The sequence below is a fragment of the Natrix helvetica genome (assembly GCF_964273705.1).
Source record: "Natrix helvetica genome assembly, chromosome: 2".
Classification (NCBI taxonomy): Eukaryota; Metazoa; Chordata; class Lepidosauria; order Squamata; family Natricidae; genus Natrix; species Natrix helvetica.
The window spans coordinates 115,695,201-115,714,100 of NC_138552.1; the positions used below are offsets into that span (position 1 = coordinate 115,695,201).

The 18,900-nt window shown below is 40.6% G+C and overlaps 1 protein-coding gene across 13 annotated transcripts in view; it reads right to left on the reverse strand.

Moving 5' to 3' along the window:
• Positions 1 to 1,114: 1,114 nt before the first annotated feature.
• HDAC4 (histone deacetylase 4) overlaps positions 1,115 to 18,900 on the reverse strand; it is a 318,456-nt gene continuing 300,670 nt past the window's right edge. For all 13 annotated transcript variants that reach the window (XM_081945679.1, XM_081945681.1, XM_081945680.1 and 10 more), the window contains 3 exons: positions 14,263 to 14,347; positions 11,756 to 11,900; positions 1,115 to 1,276 (listed from right to left, as the gene is read on the reverse strand). In XM_081945679.1, coding sequence (XP_081801805.1) covers positions 1,237 to 1,276; positions 11,756 to 11,900; positions 14,263 to 14,347 — 270 coding nt within the window. In that variant the 3' untranslated portion in view covers positions 1,115 to 1,236. The remainder of the gene's footprint in view (positions 1,277 to 11,755; positions 11,901 to 14,262; positions 14,348 to 18,900) is intronic.

Below are 18,900 nucleotides of genomic sequence, written 5' to 3' on the forward strand. Positions count from 1 at the left end.
ACTAGATCTTAAACTTTCAATCCACAAATACTTTGGAAGGAATTTCCAATGGTTGCCACCATTCATATAGGTAATATAAATGGATTATAAATATTTAATTAATAATTTCTAAGAGTCATTTTCCTAAGTTTGGAATATATTTATATTATTCATTACACAGTGTACATAAATATTTATACCTAAAAAATTAAGCAATATCCCATGCAATCTGCTTTTAATAAAAAGCATTCCATTTTTTTAAAAAAATTGCAATTGTATTTGTGCATGCCTTTACAACCAAATTGATAATTTGTTATTCATAATCTATAGAAGATGATGTTGGATTTTTAAAAAATCAATGAACTTAAGAAACCCAACAACACTTCTCATATTACCTTAATTTTTAAAAAATTAAACAGCAAGGAAAGAAAAATCAAAATAAGGTTGTTGACTGTTTGGGAGAAGCTCTGGCCTTTGCTTGCTTTAAATAATCATGCTAGCAGAAATCCTAGAATCTTTCTTACAGAATGCAGTTCTTGGCTTTTTCTGCCAGAAGTACTGCTGCAAAGTTTTTTTTCTTTAAGGCATAGTTCCTCAAAAATGTCAGGAAAAAATAGCTGCCCAAGTCAGTCTATTATTTTAAAAGGCACAAACTTTTCCAATGGCTTTGGCAATGCCAATCCCTTTTCTGGCTATCTTTCTTATTTTACACTCTCCCTCTTCACATTTATATAATTTGAATGAATATATAAAAACTTAGTTTTCTTTTTACCCTTCACAAGAAGAAAAATAACCCTCCTCAGGGTCTGAGTTTTGAAGAACTCTTATTCACAAATACGCAAGAACCACAAAAATACTGAAACAAAAGTAGAATTTACTTTGAGTAGTCTGAATGTAATTAAATGTTAAGCACCAGTTTTAAATGAAAATTGTTACATACATATTAAGTCTTTGATTTTGAAACAACAGCAAAAGCTGACAACTAAATACTTCCCTGGCATCTTGCTTCTTATAGCTTCCATTGAGGAAAAAAGGAAGATCACTCAGTGTGTCTGTAATCCATATTGCTGTTCTTCACCTGCGTTTAATTTGTTTTGTTTTCCATGAGCGTAATCCATACAATTACAATCTGTAATCAACATGGCTGCCTTTCTGGAAGAAAATCAGGGCAGGGTGCAGGTATAACAATAGAAAGCTTCTTGGCAGGCCTTCAAAGACAAGATGAATTTCACTGGAGCGCTTCAAACCAGGAGTATGCTACAGAAGAGGATCCTCTTCCATAGGCTCCTCATCCAGCCTGTAAGTAATTCATTAAGAGGAGTCAGAATAATAGAACTGCATGGCCCAGAATTAGATAATTATATTTATTAATTAATGTTAATAAGCATGCAAAGCAATATTATTTTGATGGGCTATCTAATACTCTACCAAGCAATCTAAATAGTCATTAATAGTATCTAGAGTCTGGATCTGAGAACTTTGTTAAGACAAATTGCTTCATATTTGGAATTCCAAATTCTGAACAATTGCTTTGAAAGAATAGATTGTTTACACTATCATTCACTTACAAGTTCTTATACTTGGTCATCTGTGCCTTCAGCTCCTTTTAAGAATCTTTTGGAGCTGAACAATTTTAGTAGAAATTACAACTCCTCCCCTCAGTTTCCTAAGAACACATAATGGTGAACAGGAATAACAAACCAAGCCAAGCATTTGTAGAGGGAGAGTGGTTGTGGTTGAACAATTGCCCACTCATAAAAATAAAAGAAAAAAGAAAAAGACATACAATCTAGTGGGTGTACCAGCTGTGCTTCTTTTTGCAAGAAAAGGGGAAAAAACAAAAGAGAAACTATATTAATGGAGATAAGAAAAAAACAGGCTACTGGGGGACAAAATAAATTGGAGAAAATTATCCAAATGCTGCTGCTAAGGTGGCAGAAGGTGCTACTGGAAAAGTGGGAGTCATGTCCATGAAACACAAGCACTTGAGACCAAATTTCCTGCTGTAATTCTAGAAGATTCTGAATCATCCATATGTTACAAATTCTGTATATACAGTACATCAACCATACAGATGAGTCATTGGTTTGATCAGTCAATTATTAAATAACATTATTTATATTTTTGGCTCAGATCAAATACAGAGACATTTATTCTATGTGGAAAGATTAAATCTACATGAGCATTTTGAGATCTCTCACGTGAGTTATAAATCACTCGACCTCTCTCCTAACTGAATGCTATACAGGTAGTCTTCGACTTATGACCACAATTGAGCCTATTTCCATTGCTAAGCAAGGCAGTTGTTAAATGAATTCTGCCCAATTTTATAACCTTTCTTGCCACAATTATTTTATTTATTTTATGTATCCTACCAATAATATTTTTATAAATAACTCAAGGCAGCAAACATATCCTACAAACCTCCCTTCTTCTATTTTCTCCAAACAACAATCCTGGGAGGTTGGGCTGAGAGAGAATGATTGTCTCAAGGTCACTCAGCTGGTTTTCATGGCTAAGGTGGGACTAGAACTCATGGTTTCCCACTTTCTAGCCTGGTGCCTTAACCTTTAGACTAAACTGGCCCTCCAAATAGTTGTTAAGTGAATGTGGTCCCCCCCCTCTGACTTTGCTTGTCAGAAGGTTGCAAAAGGTGATCACATTACTCCAGGACACTGCAACCATAATAAATATGCCAGTTGCCATGCCTCTAAATTTTGACCATGGGACCACAATGGGACCACAATATTGCAATGGTGTTGCAGGGGATAAAAGGGATAAGTCCCTGTTTTCAATGCCTTGGTAACTTTGAATGGTCACTAAACAAAGGGTTATAAGACAAGGACAATCCTTTCCCTAGATTTTTCATTTGTTTTTTTATTTCTCTTTTAGATTTTTAATTGTAAACCTTTACCAGTTTGTGTTCTGTTATTTGTGTTCTGCTAAAACTGTCCTTCTTCAAACTTATGAATTAAAGCTGAGGTCCAATTAGTGCCATTAACATTGCAATGTATTAATTTGGTGTACTTTTGAATAAGGGACTACTCTTTGATTTAGCAAACTGGAAGTGTGGTGATGTTCAACAAAGACCTAGCAAGATGTTGCTGCTACCACCAATTCATCTCAAACTCTTCAAATACCTCCAAACTCTCAAAGGGTGAACTGTGAAAATTTTTCAGCGTTTTTGCTTTTGATGGTGGAGAATTTTGCTAGATCAGAGAATAAGATAGCATTATTTTTCTAAAATATTGTTTCAAATCTATTTCTGCACTATGAGCCATGGTGGCGCAGTGGTTAGAATGCAGTACCATAGGCTACTGCTGACTGCCAGAAGTTTGGCAGTTCAAATCTCATTGGCTCAAGCTTGACTCAGCCTTCCATCCTTCTGCGGTCAGTAAAATGAGGACCCAGGGAGGTGGGGCTAGCTGCCAGCATGAATGGCTGCTTGAACAGAGAGCTCCGTGAAGAGCAGCCTGGTTTGGCGTCTGGGAGGTTTTTTTTGCAAGATTTTTGTAAACCAGTGGTTTCCTGAAGGGAAAACTGAAGAAGTGTGGTTTGGCGTGACCTTAGGACGGCTTAGGACAGTTCGTGGTCTGGGCTTGAAATCTCCTTCATAACCCTGGGTGTGGAAGAGGGAGATCTGTAATGGCCGCCCCAGAGTGCTGAAGCAAGTGGGATTAAGCAGAGAAAGCTGTAGTAGTTGCGAGTGGCTTATCAGATTCCTAATCTTGGTGGAAGATATTTTATTCCAAAATAGCCCAAGAGGCTGAGGGCTCGAAGTTAGGACTAGGGGTGGATTTTTCCTTTCTATCCCCCCTCTGTAGCGGTGAGAGAAAAATGTTCGAGCAAAGATCAGAGAGTCGAAGCGGAGGCTGGAGACCTTTTCTTTTCTTCTATGAACTATCTGGGGAGTTAATATAATAAGGGCTGGCTGTGAATAACTCTGATAACATGGAAGCTTCCAGGGGGAAATAAGTTAACTATTGAACTATTTCTTTAACTGAGAAAGAAGTTAAAATGGCTTACACTGACTGTGCACTTTGTTAGTCTGTATCTTGATAGTTTATGGAAGAGTGACATCTACTGGATTTTCCCCTAGGGCAGTGATGGCTAACCTTTTTCTTGTTGCGTGCTGAAAGTACACTCCCGCGTGCCAGCACCCATAATGCAATGTGCGGCCTCTGCGCATGGACGGACTCCCCACGAATCTTTCCCCATGCGCATGCGCATACCTACCACGCATGCTTCCTCCCCCCCCCGGTTTCAGACCAACTTTGGCCAGCACAAATGGCCTGCTTTTGCAGAGGCGGCAGAAGCTCCTCCTTCTGGCAACCTTGCACTCCAGGCAGTGTCCATACAGCCAGCCATGCCAGCCGGCAGGACTGCAGGGGAGCGAGCTGCCCAGCTTGCTGCTTTCATGCAGCCCTTACAGAAATGCTCTGCTCTGCCAATGCAGCCCACCCCTCTCGGGGACCGCAAGCTGGCTTGCCTTGTAGGGCCAGTGAAGAAAGCAGCATCCCAAGTAATGGCGTGGTGGCTTGCAATCTCAGAGCAGTTTGAGCCAAGCTCGACCGTGTCCTCACCACACGCACAGTACCACATCATGCACCCTAGTTTGCAAATTCAGCCCTTGAAAATCCCTTAAATTTGCCATGCTAGATGCTGCCCAGAGTGAGGCTGGCAGGAGGAGGATAGCTGGCCTGTCGTGTCTGCCTCCCTCCCCGCCTCCCCGTGCGCCCGAGCAGCCCTTCAGTCTGCAGCTTTTGCTGCTGCTGCTGTTATTCTAGGAACTTGCTTCTCTCCCCCCCCCCGACTCATTCCAAATTAGGCAGAGGGAGGGGGATGGTAAAGAAGAGGTGGCGGACGTTCGCACAAGGATTCCTAATCCTTCCTTTTCTCTCTCCGGCGTTCTTCCTGCACAGCTTTGCTGCCCCAGAAGGGAAGCTGCAGTGGCAGGGGGAAAGGCAAGAGTGACTTGCCGGCTCAGTCACTCAAGGGAGCAAGTCAGCATTTGCTGCCTGGGTGACCAGCTGCCCCTCCAGCTGCTGCTTCCCCTAGCCATGTTGGACTTTGAAGAGTTCAAGTGGCAGCTAAATGAAAACAAACAGCGTAACAAAGCGTGGTTGGAGGCAAGCAAATCCAATATGGCTAGGGGAAGGAGCAGCGGGAGGGAAGCAGTGGAGGAGCAGTGAAGGAGCAATGGCTGTTGTCCCCCCTACCCTCTTTCCAGAAAACAGCCCCCCCTCCTTTTTGCTCTTCTCTGGACCTGCATCGCCAGAAGGCCAGCTCAACTTCAGGCAGCTTACCATTCTATTGCAGGAGAGGTAGCCAGATGCGCAGGCTCCCTCAGCTGCTGCTGGTGAGGATAACTCTCTAAAAAGCCCGCTTGCCTCTTCTTCCCTTGCCCAAGTGGGAATCACCAAGAAAGGGGCCAGGAAGGTGGCGGCGCTTGGTTGCAGGCGCATTTGCAAGCTGCCTGAAGTTGAGCCAACCATCTGGCAATGCAGGTCTAGAGAAGAGCAAGAAGGAGGGGGGGGGGTTTCTGGAAAGTTGTGCACCCTGTGTGCTATTACTGCTGAGCTCAAATAACTGCATCCATGCGTGAGCCCACACAAGTGTACACATCCATGTCGCCCTTTAAGGCAGAGGAAATGGGCAAGAAAAGCTGATCGTGGCCCATCTTAATGGCCAAAATCACTTGAAAGAAGCTGGTGGAAATTTCGCCTGCTTCCATTTTTCAAGCCAAAGGCACTTAGGAGGCACATGCACACCCAGGAAGGGAAAAGGTTGGATGGAAAAAGGCATGAAGGAGTGATGGCCCCCCTCCCTTCTTTTCAGAAAACTGCCCCCCCTCTTGCTCTTTTCTGGACCTGCATTGCCAAAAGGCCAGCTCAACTTCAGGTAGCTTGCAAATGCTCCTGCAGCAAAGCGCTGTCATCTTCCTGGCCCCTTTCTCAGTGATTCCCACTCGGGAGTGGGAAGAAGAGCAAGCAGGGTTTTTAGAGAGTTATCCTCACCCGGCAGTGGCTGAGAGAGCCCACCTGTCTGACCACTTCTCTTGCAATGGAATGGGAGGAAGAACCCCCAATCTCTTTTTCAAAATAGCCAACGAGAGCATGTGATTATAGCGCTTGGAATATTTCAGCTTGGGGATGCCTTTGGTGCTTTCTTTTTGTGAAGCCTCCCCATTGAGTGGGGCAAGCTCGTTTGGAGAATGAAAATCTGGAGCGGCTCCCCACTTCAAGTCAAGGTTGAGGTCTGACCTTCTCCTGTTAGGAGAGAGCCAAAGTGATCCCCATCTTTAGTGCCAGGAGGCTTCACAGGGAAGTCAGTTAGCACCAAAACAAGGATCACCTGTGCATGCCCGGGGGTGGGGTGGGATAGGGAAGCACCAAAAATGGGGCATGGGAGAGCTGTGTCGCACTCCCCACCCCCCTGAATGCACGCTCTCCCCCCTCCCCCCACGCATGCACCTGCGACCTCCCCCTACTCACCACACATTCACACGTGTCTCCTGCCAACACCAGAGACCCAAAAATCAGCTGGCTGGCGGGAGGAGTGGGCATGTGCAGTGGGTCTGAGCTGGGCAACTGCTTGTGTGCCAGCAAACAGGGCTCCGCGTGCCACCTGTGGCACGTGTGCCATACGTTCACCATCACGGCCCTAGCGTATACTTCAAGAGAAAGCAGAATATTTGGTGGCTATACCCCTTGGATAGCAGAGGCCTGACTATTGGAGGACATTGATGATAACTTTTGGACATTATTAAAAGAAACGATTGGAGAGAGAGAAAGAAGATTAAATGGACTAAGGGGATTCAGAATATTTATATAACTACTTAATATAGGAGGGTCATATGTAAGGTTGAACTTAAGGGTTAGGAATTAATGTTATAATACTACTATCAAAGAAACATTGTTATTGCTATTGCTATAAAATTATTAACTCTACTGTTCTTGATATTATTAACATTATTGATTAAGGAGATGGATTGATCGCAACATAATTAATAATTATAAGGAATTCACTCTTAGAATTTACTCTAGGATTAATAGAAATATAGTAATATTACAAGTGTGACATATACACATACACACAAACACACACACACACTTAGTGATAAATTGATAAGTCTCTCTCATTCTCTTTCTATCTTCTGATAGCTGTTTATATGTAGTATATTAATCTACTGACATATAGATGATACTATCCCTTAATTCTCCTTAAAATTGATTATTGAGTAGAGGAAGTGGGAGAAGGAGAGGGAGGGGGAAAGGAAGAAAGAAAGAAAGAAGGACTGGAGAAAGTTACAAGTGAGAGAAGAAAGTGGGAGTTCTGGAAAATAACTAAATTAGGGATCCTTTTTTTTTTTTTAAATGACAAACATTACAAATCAAACTATATTAGAAGGAGGAAGCCAACATCCCAGATGTCTTTAGCGGCTACCAGCCCCTCAAACCAGAGATCCTCTGAGGATATGCTCCAGAGAGAAAGATCTAATTCAATGAAGGATCATGAGATGATATTACAGGCTATGCAAGAAACAATGGCTAGAAAACATGAGGAATTAAAAAAGGATATCGGAGAAGTAAGAAATGACACTGGGGAACTAAAGGAAAAAATGCAGAAGATGGGTGATAAATTTGATGTTTCAGGAACAGATTAATAAAAATGAACAAAGAATAAATGCAATAGAAGGAAGGATTGAGAAGGAAGAGTAAAGAATGGAGGAGCTGAGTTCTAGGTTGATCCAGGTGAACAAAGAACTTGAGCTAACAGTGCTCACATTAGAATCAGAGAAAGAGGCCCAATTTCTATGGTTTCAGCATGTAAAGAAAAAGGCGAGGATCTACCGGATACGATGGCAGATCTTATGGCAAAGGCTTTGGGAATAGGAAAGGATGAGATGGCCAGTGAGATCGATGAGACATATAGAATCCAGACAAACGACACAAAAAAGAACAATCTCCCAAGGGAAGTTCATGTAAAGTTCGTTAAGAAATCAATACGCAATGAGGCGCTGAATAGAACAAAAGACGACCCAATAGTATACGACAACTAACAGTCCTAAAACAGGTACCGAGGAGAATCAGAGAACTAAGAAGGCCCTATCAATTTTTAACATCAGTGCTGAATAAATAGGAAATTAACTTCAGATGGTTGATGCCGGAGGGCATACTGGTAAATCGGAGAGATAGAAATTCAGAATAGACACAGTGGAACAAGCGGAAGAATTCTACAATAAACTTGTTGGTCAGGAGGTGCGGAAGATGAAGGAGAACTGTTGGAAACAAGGATGCAAGGACTCAGGGCACAGATAAGAAGAGAAAAGGAACTAGTGGAGACAATAAAGGAGAAAAAAGGGGAAGGAGAAAAAAGAGGAAGAACCAAAAGAAGTGAGAGAAATAAGGGCAACAAGAAGCACATGACCTAAATACACATAGAATCATGTTAGGAGAAGTCAAGATCCTATCACTGAACATTAATGGTCTAAATTCACCCCAGAAAAGAAAAACAACCTTCAATAAATTAAAACGTCTGAATTATGATATAATTGCATTGCAAGAGGTCCATATAACCAAGCAACAGAACCAGACCTTGGAATATCCTAGATTGGGTAAACTTTACACAGCATTAGCTGATCAAAAGAAAAGAAGAATAGCGTTATATGTTAAAGACACGATCCAGACTAAACCAATCTATCATTATGAGAATGGGTGAATATTAATTGTAGAAATAATGTTAAACCAAAAAAAGTTGTTACTGGTTGTAATATATGCACCTAATGAAGGTCAGGAAAATTTTTATTATAGATTATGTAGCATTATCTAGGAGATGGGAAACGAAAATGTTTGCTTAATGGGAAATTTCAACGCTATAGTTTTACCAGAAATTGGACTATAAAAGTGGAAAGAAGAGAAAAGGAGTTAGGAGAACTTTGCACAGGTTGTTCTTCCAAATGGCCGAAGAGTTAAATATCTATGACATATGGCGAGAAAGATGTCCAGAGGGAGAGCAATATACCTTCTACTCAAATAGACATGAATCCTGGTCAAGGATAGATATGGTCTGGATGTTGATGGAGTTAATTTCAGAAGTGAAGGAGATAGACATAGAACCCAATCTATGGGCTGACCACAATCCCATGTAATTCAATTACATGGAAAAAACAAAAGGGCAGTTATCATTGGTCATTCAATAGAACAATCCTAAAAGATCAGGAATATATTAAAAGAGTCTATCAGGAACTGAGATTTTTTCTACAAAGAAAAGTGGCCAGGAGACACATCCATATAAAACCTATGAGATAAAAATAAGGCATTTATAAGAGGGGTCATGATATCGGCTACAGCTAGGAAGAAAAAAATTGAGAATCAAAAAACAAGAGAGTTGAAAGAAAGATACAGAAATTTAGAGAGTGAACTTCAAAAGAAACCACAAAATAGAAGTATAAAAGAAAGTATGGAATTGATTAAACATGAATTGGCTATATTTGAAAAAGCAAAACTGGCACAGTCTATAAAAAAAGCAAAACAAAATTTATTTGAGAATGCAAATAAACCAGAGTGGTGCAAGAGAATTGGATCAATAAATTATAAGATGAAAAAGGCGAGATCTGCTATCAACTAGAGCAGTGGTCGGCAAGCCGCGGCTCGCGAGCCACATGTGGCTCTTTACTCACTTTAATGCGGCTCTTCTGTGTGCCGGGCGCCCGCTCCCCTCCCTCCTCTCGGGCACTTCAAAACAAGCGCCCCTTTCCCTTTTTTCTTTTCGACCCACAATGATTAGGGAGGATCCTGAAGTCGGGCGGGGACGAGAAGCGAGGAGGCAGAAAAAGAAACGGAGGCTAAGGAGCTTCCCCCCCGCCCCCTCCCAGCAAAAATCTAACCGGGGAGCTGGGCGGGCTGTAGCAAATTAGCCGATCACGCCGCGTGATTGGTTAATTTGCTACTGCCCACGCGGCGTGATCGGCTAATTTGCTACTGCCCGCCCGGCTCCCCGGTTAGATTTTTGCTGGGAGGGGGCGGGGGGGAAGCTCCTTGGCCTCCGTCTCTTTTTCTCCCTCCTCGCTTCTTGGGGCTCCACCAATGGGGGAGCAAGGCCTGCCCAGCGCCAGGCTTTGGGCTAACACAGAGGTCTGCAAAGTTGGCTGTTTTAAGGCTGGTGGACTTCAATTCTCAGAATTCTGGGAGTTGAAGTCCACCAGTCTTAAGAGCCAATTTTGCAGATCCCTGCCTGGGCTAATATGATTGATGCCCTTGGTGGACTTCAACTCTCAGAATTCTGGGAGTTGAAGTCCACCAGTCTTAAGAGCCAATTTTGCAGATCCCTGGGCTAATATGATTGATGCCCTTGGTGGACTTCAATTCTCAGAATTCTGGGAGTTGAAGTCCACAAGTCTTCAAGCTGTCAGGTTTGAAGACCCTGGGGTTTTTTTTTCTAAAGGGTTAGGGGTGCAAGGGTCTTGCAACTTGACAGCTTTAAGACTTGCATGCTTCAATGCCAGAGTTTCTGAGCCAACATGACTGGAGGAGGAATTCTGGGAGTTGAAGTCCACAAGTCTTAAAGCTGTCAGGTTTGAAGACCCCTTGGGGTTTTTTTCCCTAAAGGGTTAGGGATGCAAGGATCTTGTAACTTGACAGCTTTAAGACTTGCGTGCTTCAAATGCCAGAGTTTATTGAAACTAAAAACAGTGTACCATCCTATGTATTTTCGGTTTTAAAAATGTGGCTCTCAAAATAAATTTCAATCGTGGTTTTGGTGAGATTTGGCTCAGTTGAAAAAAAAGGTTGCCCACCACTGAACTAGAAGAAAAGAAAAGGATTACCCAAAAGTTCTATGAACAATTATATAGAGAAAACTGAGACTATACAAAGGAAGGAATACTACAATATCTGAAAAAGTCAGATTTGCCAAAGATACCAGAGGAAGTAAAAGATATGCTCAATGAGGAATTAAAATATCAGAGATAATTGAGGCCGTACAAAGACAAAAGAATAATAAAGCAGCAGGGCCGGATGGACTGCCAGCGGAAATATATAAAGAATTCCAGGATATGCTTGTTCCAATGCTGATGGAGGTTTATAATGCTGTGTTGAAAGAGGTGAAGACCCCACTATCATGGATGCAGGTTAACATTGTCATTACCTAAGGAGGACTCAGATCAGATGTCGGTAGAAAACTACAGACCAATTTCACTGCTAAATGCAGATTATAAGATTTTTGCTCTGATATATATATATATATATATATATGAAAAAATAAAAAATAAAATGAGGTCCCAGAACTGTAAACTACTTAAAGAGTGCTGTAAAGCTACCGCTATGTCTAAGTGCTATTGCTATTGTTTCAAGTTCATCTTAACACATTTAGCTGTTTTGAACATTCTAGAAGTATTTTGTGCATACACTTCCCAAATATTCAAAGCAGCCCATTTCATATCTAGATTTTTATACATGAAATGGAATGTTTTATGAAAATACGTGTTCAAAATGATTTATCAGAAAAAAAAGTTTGTATATATGTATATTCACTTATAATGCTATTTAGAGGCTGCCTTTTAGACATGGCAGAGGTAAAGAATAGAGTGAGAATTAAAACAAAGATATAGTTTGATGTAGTAAAGGCATCAGGCTAGGGTTGGGAGTTCTAGTTCCACCTTAGATGCAAAGCCAATAGGATGAACTTGAGCCAATCAGCCCTAGGAAGGCAATGGTAAATCACTTGTGAAAAATCTTGCCAAGAAAACTGTAGGGACTAGAAGAATAAAACTTACTTTTTTTCAGGAAGTGGTTTAACTCCAACTGACAAAGATGCCATTGCTGTTACGGTTTCTGCTTCTTCATTATCACACTTATGTGCATCTATCAAAGAATAACTGACTGTTGAAGAATAATGTTGAAGCGAATGCCAATATTTACCTAAAGGAAAATTAAAACTATTATGGAATCATTACTATTATTTTTCTATTAAACAAAGAAAAGCATCATCAAACGGCAAAATGAAACAGATCAGGGAGATTCTTACTTCTAAGGGGCTTTACAATATATATATATAAATAAAGTAAGAATATATTTCCCTATTTTACAGCAGCTCCATTTGCCCTCTACTCTATTTCCTTGTATCCCTTTTATAAATGAATAAATGGGATACAAGGAAATAACAGAGAAGAGGGCAAACAGAGCTGCAGTAAAATAGGAAGACTTATTTTTGTTTAATTTACTGGAACTAGAGAAATGTTCCAAGGACTTCCTGAAAAAATAAAGAAATAAGGAATACGGATTACCGTATTTTTCAGACTATAAGACATACTGGAGTATAAGACGCACCAAAATTTTGAAGAGGTAAATGTAAAAAAAAAACATTTTTGCTCTCCCCGGCCCCCAAGAGCACTCTGCAGGCCTCCCAAACCCTCTTTTTTGTGAAAAAGGGGCAGGAAGAGAGTTTGAAGACCTGCAAAGTGCTCCTGGGGGCCGGGGAGGACAAAAATGCGACATGGGGGGGTGTTTGGGAGGTGAAAAACGGGCCTGTTTTTCGCAAAAATGAGACGTGCCAAGGATGTGGGAAGCCTGTAGAGTGCTCCTGGGGGCTGGGGAGGGCTAAAAATGAGAAAAAAGTGGCAAACATACCAGCTTTTGTGAAAAACAGGCCCATTTTTTGCTCTTTTTTCCCCTCCCCAGACCCCAGGAGCACGTTTCAGGCCTCCCAAGCCCTCTGCATGTTCATTTTTGCGAAAAACTGGATGCGCAGGGTGGGCTTTTAGGAGGCCAAAAATTTAGTGTATAAGACGCACCCAGATTTTCACTCTCTTTTTTGGGGGAAAAAAGTGCATTTTATACTCTCAAAAAATCCGGTATACAAAAATATTCTGTCAGACAATTTAAGATATAACATTGGAAAGGAGGAGTCAGGGAATAACTGATCAACAGAAATTCAGAACTGAATAAACAAATATTAAGTGAATCAAAAGCTCTTAAGCTAGTAACATGGTTGTTAGGTTGTTAACTTTCTTTGTCAGAAGTCACAAAAGATAATTGTTTGATCCTGGGACACTGCAACCATCATAAATAAATACCATTTGCTAAGCATCCAAATTTGACCCTAGGGATCAACATTTGTAAGTGTGAAAAATAATCATAAATCTTTTTTTTTTCCAGTGCCATAACTTCAAAGGGTCACTAAATGAATGGCTGTAAGTTGAGGACTACCTGTTTCCAACAAGTGCCACATTGAATAAAGTGCCCCAAGACAGGCTGATTAAGAATAGTAAAAAGTGAGTAATTAAATAGAAACATAACTGTCTTAAAAATCATATTCAAAGGAAATTCTTAGTTCTTTATCAGATAGACTGCCACAGGATTTGATCCTCTGCAACATTTCATTAAAGATTAGGCTTCCCAGGGCAGAAAATACCTAGAAGTCATTAACTAAAATTCAAGATGAATTTATTAAGTTCCACAAATGTTGACAAAATAATAGAATGAATAAAGATAAGGTGTCTCTGTGGATTTTACTTGGCTAGTTGTTGCCGAGTAATAGGGTGGGTTCTCATTTCCATTTCAAGGCCATTGAGCCAGCACTGTTCAAAAACATTTCCACAGTCATGTGGCCAGCATAATGATCACTACTACCTTCCCAATGAAGTGATATATTTTCATCTACTCGCATTTGCATGCTTTCAAACTGCTAAATTGGCAGGAGCAGGGTCAAGGACTCAGCTCACCCCATCATGTGATCCTCAGGTCTCAAACCTGGGCTGCCGGCTTTCCAACCAACATCTTAACCACTGAGCCACCACTCTGCCCAATAGAATGAATAACAGAATCAAACCAGAACAAAGGAACAAGAAAAGGAAAGACAAAACAAATGAGAAGTATGCTTTGTGAAATTACTGGCTTGGCAGAAATATACTTTAAATTGATTTTTTAGTTGCATCACAAGTTGCGTATGGAATCAATGTAGACTTGAAAGAAGAAAACTGTTTTCAGTTTTCAGACATTTGGATTTGTACCTCTGCAACCGCATGTCAGAGAATGGACACTATTCAAAGAAAATGGAAGGCATGCTCCAACTGAGGTTAAGGAAAGATTAAAAGTAAACATAGATTGGCAGATTGGCTACTTGAGTACATTTCTGCTGGATGTATTCAAGCAGAGGTTAGATAAAATTCGGGGACGGACAGACGGACGACACAAAGGGTTATATGAATATCCTGCAGCGTTTTGAATTCTATAAAGCCGTGATCTAAATGTAGAAGGAAAACTATTGTTTGTAAGTACTCACTGTGTATTTCAATGACCTTCTCAATGGAATGCACTGCATTAATATTTGCTGTCTGCTGTAATATTTTTTCAGGAATAGGATCAAGCTGAGATAATAAAAAATACAATTTAGAATATCACTTTTTAAAATAAATAATGAACATATGGTTTGAATAATTTAGATTTAAGTAAAAATATGTGATTTGACATCCTTTGAAGTTATATCCAACTGCCATTTGTGATAATCGTCTCTCTTTCTGTTATAAAGACATTTTCAACCCTGTAATATAAGGCAGACCAATGAAATGAATGGGACCTAAGTAATGTACGACTTTATGGCATGCAGCTATTAGAGATGTAACTGAGAAAATTAAAAACATTTAGATGATTATTTTAAGTAGATTTAGCTACTTTTAGCTACTTTTATAAGAAACTAGAAAAGTGGAGTAATTTCCCACAGGCTCTCTGCACCTTCCCCATTTGCATTGCATTCTGCACCAAACACTTAGCATATTAAGCCCTTCAAATATTGGAATACTGCTATCCCTAGTTCTTCTTTTTACTAGACTAGATATACCTTATTCCTGCAATCGTTCGTCATGTTTTCTGGAGCGTTCTCCACCTTCTGGAGCCCATTTTCTGGGGTTGGCTATTCCTGCCAGCTTGGTGTTGTCTGCAAATTTGATATGTTCCCTTTCTATTCCCTCATCTAAATTGTTTATGAAGATATGCAAAAGAGGGCAGGACAAGAAACAATGGATGGAAACTAATCAAGGAGAGAAGCAATCTGTAATTAATGAGGAAACTTCCTAACAGTGAGGGCAATTAACCAGTGAAACAGCTTGTCTTCAGAAGTTGCGAGTGCTTCATCACTGGAGGTTTTTAAGAAGGGACTGGATGTCTGAAATGGTATAGGAGATGGTATTAGAAGACCTCCAAGGTGTCAGCCCTTGAAGCTGGCCTGGATGAAGCCATTTTGGGACTTATTCTTTGAGGAATATACTTGCTTCAGAGTTTTGTTTGCTATAGGTATGTTACTTGGAACCCTGACATAAGGTCCCTTCCAGGTCTATTCTGATTCTTATATTGAAGAGTAGTGGGCCTAAGATAGAAACTTGGGGTACCCCACTGCTTCCTTCCTTCCATGTAGATGTAAATGTAGTTTGATTAAGGACTATATGTTGAGTGCTGTTTGTCATTTACGAATCCATCTGGTGGTGATTTTTCTAACTTACTAAGAAATAGGTTGTAGTTTACTTTGTCAAATGTCTTACTAAAATCAGTTTACTATGTCCATAACATTTTGCTTATCCACTAATTTAGTCCACATTCATGTATATGATGAGTAAGTTTTGAACATTTCTGAAGTGTGCACAATCCTAGTGCTCAATAGCTATACTATATGCCAGTGATAGCGAATCTTTTTGTAAAGGTGTGCCAAAACTATGCGTGCACGCGCTATCGCGCACACGTGCATGCCCACACCCACAATTCAATGCGCCTTGCCTACCTGCACATGTGCACATGACCACTGCTCTGAGCATGTGCGCACGACCCTCCCGTGAGAGGGTGGGGAGTTTTTGCCCTCCCCAGGCTCTGGAGGCTTTCCTGAAGCCTGGGGAGGGTGAAAACTGCCTCCTCTGGCTCTCCAAAAGGCTGAAAATCAGCTGGTTGGCACACATATGCTTGAGTGCCAGCCAGCTGATGGCTTGTGTGCCAGGAAATATGACTCCGCATGCCACCTGTGCCATAGGTTCGCCATCATGGCTATATACCAAAGTATCTTAGAAAACAAGAAAAAAAATCTTCCATTGTATGTTGTAGTTCAACAGTTTCCTCTTGAAGTTGATCTATTAATCTTTTTTCTCTTTCTTTTCTCAGTCTGTATGACAACCACCTCCCCGGTTTATTTGCTTGCTCAAATAAGTTTTGTTTTGTTAGTTTTAGGCCCTTTACCATTTCTTCCTGGTCTAATATATTTAATTTATGTTTTGCTAACATCCAATCCTTTCTAATTTTGTCACTTTGTGGCTTATTTTGCAATTCTATTTCTAAATTTTTAGTTTCCTCCTCTAATATCTTCTGTTGTGCCCATTTCTCTTTGTTTCTTTTTGCTGAATACGTATAATAATTCCACAGAAATAAGCTTTCATGGTGTCCCATAAATTTTGTATAGATGTCTGTTCTTTTGTGTTTTCCTTAAGGAATAACTCCAATTTGTTTCTACATTTTTGAATAAATTCTTTTTCTTTTAATATTTGCAAATTTAACATCCATCTATAATAATAATAATAATTTTTAATTTATTAGCCGCTCCCTCTCCAAAAAGGACTCGGGGCGGCGTACAATAAAACATATAAAACATAAAAACATATGTGCAAACACATAAACAGCAAATCCACACATATACAAAGACATACATGCACGGAGGAGGTAACAATTACATCACATTAAGAATGTTAAAAAATCAGCCATTAAAATACCCCTTAATAATAACACAATTTAAAATTTAAAAGGACTGTCAGGAGGAATAAGAAAAAACTATGGTTGAGCCAGGCCAGATAATTGAAAAAGGTGGGTCTTAAGCTTCATCTAGTTTTTTCCCCTTTCCAAATTATTTTAATGGGGTTGTGATCCGCCCATGTATTTGGTGATATTTTAATTGTATGTATTTCTGCCCCAATTTCCCCATCCATCCATGCCATATCGATCCGTGACCAGGATTGGTGTGGATTGGAATAAAAAGTAATTTTTTTTTCTGGTTCCAATTTTCTCCAAATATCTATTAAGTTTAGCTCCTCCATCATCTCAAAACAGGTTGTTGGTTATACTTTCTTTTTTTTTTTTTTGTCACTTACGTAATCTTTTTTACTGCCTACTATGGCATTATAATCTCCTATTATACAGATATTCCTCACTCCAATTTCTCTAATTTCTTCATGTAATTTTTTATAAAAGTCCTTCTGATTTTCATTTGGGGCATATATGGCTATCAGTAGTACTGATTTTTGATTTATCCATATCTCTATCATTAATATTCTTCCCTTTGGGTCTCCATAAATTAAATTACATTTGTCTTTATCACCTCTTTAGCATATATTGCTATCCCTTTTCTCTTTTCTTCTGCTGATGCTGCATATAATTTTTCTAATTTAGGACATTCCAGGTATTTTATATCTTGTTTTTTAATGTGAGTTTCCTGTAAGCATATTATATCTGCCTTTTGTTTTATTAATTTTGTCCAGATACACTTTCTTTTTGTTGGTGAATTTAAACCGTTAATATTTACTGACAATAATTGAATTTCTTCTTCCATCCTCCTAATTCTCTACCTGTCTTTGTTTTTTTATTAACTCTAGTTTCTTTTTTGGCTCCTTGTTTTTGGGCTCACTTCCTCCTCTCTCTGCTGCTTTTCCTCCTCCTTATTACTTTCTCCCTTTTCTCCTTCCATTATTCTCTGTTGTCGTTCTTCCTGGCTTCTATATTCCATCTCCTCTTTACTGCTCTGTTCCTCTTCTGGACCTACTAGTTCAGCGATAGCGAACCTGTTTTGGCTCACGTGCCATAAGTGGGGGGAGGGCAGGGGGCCCATGTGCGGGCGTGCCACACCCATAATGCAATGTGCGACCCCCCAGTGCGCATGCGCGCACTACAGGCGCTCCCCCCATTTTTACATGCTTTTTTCGCCCTCCCCAGGCTCCAGAGGCTTTATAGGAGCCTGGGGAGGGCGAAAACAGCCTCCCTCCCCGGACGCCTCCCCAGGCTCCAGAGGCTTTATAGGAGCCTGGGGAGGGCGAAAACAGCCTCCCCCCCGGATGCCCCCGGAGGCTACAGGGACTGTCAGGAGGCTTCAGTGATGCCTTCGGAGCGCTCAAAACGACCCTCCAAGCAAATCGGAGTCACGCAAGGCAGGGTGGAGCCCAGCGGCCTCCCTTTTTTTTGGGGGGGGATGGCATGGGTCTGTAGAATCAGCACGTTCCTTTCCTCACAACAGACAATCTTTTGAACAAGTCTAGTGCTTGAAACCACTGCCTGCCCCACTTGGCACCCTCTCTGCATGCTGTATCCAATAGAAAGGTAGTGGCCCATCCCTCAGCACATGGATTGGCCACCAGAACATGTGGCTAACTGTTCCCCATGTGAATTGCCCAGAGCAATTTGTATCAAGAAAATTGCCCGGGGTGAGGTAGCAGGAGAGTGGCTTACAGCATTAAAAGCATAAATCCATAAATATTTTTAAAATAATAAAAATGGAGCTACATTCAAAGAAAAATTATAGTTAAAAAATGAGGTAGGGAATTGAATAAGTGTGGGAGAAGGAGGGATTCATCAATCACCTCCAGTGTGATGATCCACTGTTGGGCCCCAAGCCATTTATCAAAGCCAGGTGTTCAGGCCATTACAGGAGGCGACAAAGGTGGCAGCCGATCTCATCTTAGCTATCATCACAGATATCTTGGACCTGAAGCTTGATATTAAGATTTCTATTGTCAAATCTACCATTGCCTTCTATGGTGTCCTGCCATTATTCTATGGGGAGAGAGGGTGATGGCATGCTGGGAATTTTTCTGCTTGTGCTGTTTGCTTAGGAATTAGGGAGGGGGACTGTCTTCAGAAAAGGGACAGACTTCTTCCCAGCCAGTTTTTGCCAGTTTCCAAG